This window comes from Montipora capricornis, chromosome 9 (assembly GCF_036669925.1).
Source record: "Montipora capricornis isolate CH-2021 chromosome 9, ASM3666992v2, whole genome shotgun sequence".
Classification (NCBI taxonomy): Eukaryota; Metazoa; Cnidaria; class Anthozoa; order Scleractinia; family Acroporidae; genus Montipora; species Montipora capricornis.
This window is the reverse complement of record NC_090891.1, coordinates 39,520,902-39,526,629: the sequence shown is the minus strand read 5'-3', so window position 1 is coordinate 39,526,629 and position 5,728 is coordinate 39,520,902. Positions and strand designations below refer to the sequence as shown.

At 38.7% G+C, this 5,728-nt stretch overlaps 1 protein-coding gene across 1 annotated transcript; it reads right to left on the bottom strand.

The window, feature by feature from the left end:
* Nucleotides 1–1,043: 1,043 nt before the first annotated feature.
* Nucleotides 1,044–5,162, bottom strand: LOC138015185 (uncharacterized). Its single transcript, XM_068862137.1, has 3 exons — nt 4,800–5,162; nt 2,304–2,825; nt 1,044–1,445 (listed from the first exon to the last, which is right to left on the bottom strand). The coding sequence occupies exons 1-3, from the start codon at nt 5,133–5,135 to the stop codon at nt 1,188–1,190; spliced, it is 1,116 nt and encodes a 371-aa protein (XP_068718238.1). The 5' UTR covers nt 5,136–5,162; the 3' UTR covers nt 1,044–1,187.
* Between the last annotated feature and the right edge of the window lie 566 nt (nt 5,163–5,728).

The window sequence follows — 5,728 nt, the reverse complement described above, 5'->3', positions numbered from 1 at the left end:
TTTCTGGGTGGGGATGTGCCACTGGGACCCTGGAACCCTTAGCCTAGATACCAGAGCTAGTTCACCTGCATTTTGCTACCCTATACTAGAGTAAACTCTCCAAATCCCCCCTAATCTAGACACATTCTAGCCAAAACAAAACCCTATACCACAATCGTTTCTTTTCTGTTGTAAAAAATCCGTCCACCTTCTTTTGTTGTAGTCACAAAGGACAGTCCTAAGTAAGTCCTAGTTTTGGACACGGGTTTTTCAATTTCATCCCCGTATTCAAACTGGTTGCGTAGCCCAGGTCACATTACAGGTTACATACTGAGCACGTACAAGAACGTACAAAGGCAATATCAAGAACAATATAGTTGTTTAATTTTAACCAGTATTAAAACCACCGCTTTCCGTCTGAATCCCGATTTTTGACAGTTAATAATATCCAGTATTACTTTATGATGGCCATCAAACTTTGCCAATTTGATTTTTTTATATTTTTGAGGACAATTCCTGGTTTCTCTAGTCTAGATAAAATCTTCAACCAACTGGTCAGTTTCGTGAAAAATGATACCCTATTTTAGACCCAAATGCTCTGATTTATATACCCTATCCTAGAGTAAACTGCTTGAAAACCATACCCTTCACAGCGGCACATACCATATATGGTAGTACCCCCTCCTACCAACCAGGTCTTGTCCTCAGTTTTCTTTTTTTTTTTACGATTCATGTTGGGATAAACAATTCCACGACTTAAGCGCGGTTTTTTTTCTGTGTACACATGAGTAACTTTTGAAACCAATGTAGGCTTAAAGGGGCTAGGTCACGCAATTTTAGGCAATTTCAGCACTGATCGAATGGTCATAGAATTAACTAAAATATCAAAATAACTGTTCAAAACTATAGAAGAACTCTAACAAAACACAGGGAAGCCAAGAAGGGACATGGATGGACAAAACTGGAGAGGATTGAAATGGATTGAATTTGGGTAAATTTGAAAAATGTCGGCCCACCTTTTTTCAAGTTTATATCAGTCTGTATCAAAATGTCATTTACAAAGCTGGAAAATCATTCTCAGTTGTTATGTGGCAGTGATTTTGCAAATGAAAGACGCCTGCTCTGCCAATTTGACATTTAGAGCTCATAATTAACAAAATTAAACAAAATTACCTAAAATAGCGTGACCTAGCCCCTTTAAACATCCCCTAGAATTCTTTCAAAATATCTGTACAGTTTTCCCAGAATGGATGACTGGACCAATCAATTAACTTCTTGGACACAACTTTGCTTCCAAACTGTTGTTCCCTCGAGTCAGTAGGCACCAGTTCCCTGTGTAGGTAGTACAACTCTGATACATTGTTATCCTTGAGGAACTGGGGCAGACAGTCATACCAGAAAGCCACATCACCAATACCATGGGAGTCATCTGACAAAGTGAGTTTTGCTCCTGATTTAAGCATGTGCTAAAAGCAAAACAAGTTTTGTGTAAGTCTCAAATAGGTGATCACTTTCAAAAATAATGCAATACTCTTTCTTTGCCCTCCAAAATTTTGCATAAGTATTTCTTCCAGTTTCTCTTGGGACCTACAATGGTCGCAAGAGAAAATAAAAACAATGCTTAAGCAAGATTTTGAAGGGCAAACAAAGGGTATTATCGTATTTTTGAAAGTGTCCCATTGGATAGCAAAATGCATGTGCATGAAATAATTTGCATCTTTTGCTTGTTTCCTCCCTCAAGATACCATCAACAACTGATGTTAAAATCCACATCCACATACAGCCATATGCTCTGAATTTATAACACCACACGGCATTACTGCACCTTTCAATTACACGTACACTCTTGAATTAACATCCAGTTTAGCATCTTAGTTATTTTCTATAGCTGTTATTTGTATTTACAGTGACAGCTGGTCCATTTAAAGTGCACCTGAACTCAAATATTTTTTGTTCCTAATATAAATCTCCCCATCCAATGCAAACATATGTCACCATTGCTACACAGAATTTTGCCTTTTGTGTGCCATGCAAGCCATGAAAACTTGCATTGGCAGAACTAGCAGTGATTTTGATGCATGGCCATGATGTTAGAGGTATGGGTCTACCCTCGATTTTACGTCACAAACTGCTTTGCATATAGCTGATTTCAAAGAAATTTTGCATTGCATTTAGCAATTTGTGACGTAAAATCAACAATAGACCCATCCCTCTCTCATCACAGTCACGTGGGTCCAAATTACTGCTACATCTAGTTGTCATAACTTTGCGCATATTATTATGAAGCACAACAACGGGACTGACAGTAAAAAAATTGAACACACCTCAAGCACATTTCTATGTGGATAAGGAAACTGCAGTTTCTTATTCGGAGAAGCTCCACTTGTGTTTATCTCAAACAAGGCACCATAAGAAATCCCGAAATTTATATTCCGAACAATCTTCTCCCAAATCATGTCTGAAAACTCAAACTCTGGTCTGTGAGCCCTGATCAAATCAAAATGTCCAATGACTTCAGGACTGACTTCTTCCAGTAACCTGAACTGGTGATCAAAGTATCTACACATCACTTCTTCTGTCCCACCAACAAGTTCTTCTGCTTTTTCAAACTGCTCAAGACCACAGTCTATTGGAATCCCATCAACATGGTGTACTGATCCTACTAAGTAGTCCAATTCAAATTCTCTTTTTAATCTCTGTATTGCTTCAAAGCTCTCTTCTCTGATAACGTCTGTTTCCATACCCACAGTCAGGGAGATTTTTGTTTTGTATTTTTCCTGTAGGCCTCTAGCTTCTTTGACAAAACATGTAAACATGATCTGAAGGTCAGAGGGGGTCAAGTGATCCTAAAATAAGGAAAGAAAATACATTTTGTTTTCTTTAATTGATTTAGTGCTATTTTACTGTCTACCTTCCTTTTATAGAAGCCAAAACAAACCTACATACATGTATCATTAGTTGGTTCCAGATGAAAGTTGAGTACCAAAGCTCTCAGGGAAAATCTCTTGGAGTACAAATTAAAAGAAACTAAGAAACTCAACCTACGTAATTTTCGAGTCCATCAAATCTTGGATATATTAGAGGAAAATGTCCTCACCTCTCCACCACCCTTATTTTCCACATCAGAATAAATTATTTCTTCAGAAGACGTGTTTTACATAAAATTAATGGCAAGCCTTCATTCCCATGTAATTCATCTGATCATTCGCCCTAGTGATGGAAATGAGCTGACAAAAGGAATTCTGACCCACATGGGAATTGAGCCCATGACATCTGGGGTAGATCATCATTGCTTTACCAACTGAGCTGCAAGGTCAGATGGTCGACAGATAACTGAGATAACGGACATGGCTCTTTTTTCATATGTTGGCCAAGAAGCACTTGGATTGCAAAAAGAAAATCTATCAGAGTGTAACTTAAATAGAGGATGTGACGTGACTGTGCATGCAAATTTTATCTTCGAGAGCTGATACAATCAGCACGAGAAGATAAAATTTGTATCCTCAAGTGGCCATGTAATGTGCTGTTTATTATAATTATAGGAAAGGAAAGGAAAGGAAATGAAGTATAATTGTCTGGTCGTTTTAGTGCTGGAGCACTAATTGGGGACACCGTAAACTGGGGAAAACCGGAGTACCGGGGAAAAACCTCTCTGTGCAGAGTAGAGAACCAACAAACTCAACCCAGATAAGATGCTAAGTTTGGGAATCAAACTCTGGCCACATTGGTGGGAGAACGCATGTTTTATGAGTCAAATGATTCAATGAGTCAATGAGTCATGAGTCAATGGACTCACAGTCAATATAGCAATAATTTGTTGATTAATTAAGCCTAAGCCCTCGTTTCAGTGATTAGGCCTAAGCACTCTCTGAAATTTTAGCTTTCATTTTATGGTTTAAGTAACTGCACTAACTTGTTGACTCATTGACTCGTTGACTCATGACTCATTCACTCATAAATACTTGACACTCCATTGGTGGGGGGCGAGTGCTCTCGCCACTGCGCCAACCCTGCACACCAATAAGATAAGATAATAACAACTTATTAGAACACCTTAAACAACTTACTTCATTCATATCTGAAATCAACCCCTAAAACATGTGTGTTGTGTAACATGAAACTAGATACGAAAGTTATAAAAACCTAATCATGATAACATCAAATTGAGTCATAACTATGTTAATGTAGTAGAGAAAATAATCCAGCACAAATGTATCTTACAAGGAAGGGCAAGTTCGCTTTTTATTGGCCAATCGTGATGACACCTATATCCTCACATGTGAAAGATAAAAATATCTTCACTCTGTGCAGTGATGATCTATTTTTTTTCGAAAAAGGAAAAATCCTACTATTTCATCAGTATCTATATCATAAAAGATGCTATTTTATGACAATGAACATGTGCACGAAACAAGAAGGGGAATGTTTATTCAAATGTTGGCCATGTAGCACTTAAATTTTTTGTAAACTGTCCCAAAGACTGACATTGAAAATTACAATGGCCTGTTTCTAAGGTTAATTTCATGGTAGTACAGGAATTATTGCTATCCCAATTAAATATAATATTTTGAACCAGACTCAAAAGAAACAAAAGGTTTTTCCGTCTGACAAGGTTATTAAAATCGTCGCAACACGATAATCGGAGTAAATTAAGCTTACTTTGGGAAGGACTCCAGGAAGTTGGCACCATGACCCCAGTTTTCCTCGCTAGCCGTGTGGCACGGAGATTTTTTTCTCTCTTTTGCGACCATTTTTATTTTTCTCGAAATTTCCCTCACTGTTCCCAACAAAAGGAAATAAAAAAAAAACACTCATCTCACCGCTGTTTCTTCTTCATACAAATCTTCCAGCAGAAAACGAGGCATATGTTCTGACAATCCATAGTGTTCGAAACCCACATCGATCGCTCTCAAAATGACCTCCTCAAGCGTACTAAATGCATGCTTGCAAAACTGTCCGCTATGACTGTGCGACGAAATAGGCATTTCTGGATTGTCACGGGATTCAAAAACTGGAAATGGTGCGTTTACGAAAAAAACAAAACCCTTCAATTTTGCCAACTGATCGACGCTGCGCGACAAGAACCAAGAATGAGAATACTTTCGAAGTCTGCAAAAAGGCAGCGGTCCTAACCGGAACCGGAAGTGTATATACATTTCACGCAATATTGTTCTACCAGAGGTGTAAACATGAATTGAGATGCGTCCAATTAGAACTTGCGGTTGGTAGAGCATCTGTCATTTTCAACCGCCATCAGCCAACAAAAGCGCCTTTTTCACGCAAGCATAATCGCGTACCAAGGGCATGTAGCGCTGAAAAATTGATCAGTGTCAAACAATAGGGGTTTTGCATAATGTAGTTAAGCCCGCAATTCCGTGGTAACATGTGCGTTCTTTTGCGTCGGGTGGGGCGTAGCGCGACTATTCGCTCCACGTTTTCACATTTCTCGCCATTTTGGACATAAAAAGGATCACATATTCGAATTTTAGGGACTAAAAGGAAGCAGAAACCGGTAATTTGAAAATTTCGCCAAATCAACTTTTTCACGATTTCATCGATTTTAGGCCGTTTCCGGGCAATTCCAGGCGATTTAAGCCTGCTCTGATACAAAATTTGAAAATCGGAAGATTGCTCGATTTGTTGTGGGAGCTGTGAAATTTCTACTGATAGAGAAACTTGGAAGCCTTTTTGGACAAAAATCACATTGCGCCTGCGCAGTAGCCAACTGAGCATGCGCAGTTAAGCGAAG

Bases quoted from the DNA above. Each gene is read 5' to 3' on its own strand.
- LOC138015185 (XM_068862137.1), bottom strand. From the start codon at position 5,135: ATGTATATACACTTCCGGTTCCGGTTAGGACCGCTGCCTTTTTGCAGA. The intron at 2,826-4,799 runs GTGAGATGAGTG...TCCTTATTTTAG, and splicing joins TGTATGAAGAAGAAACAGCG to GATCACTTGACCCCCTCTGA. The intron at 1,446-2,303 runs GTGTGTTCAATT...TTTTGCTTTTAG, and splicing joins CACATAGAAATGTGCTTGAG to CACATGCTTAAATCAGGAGC.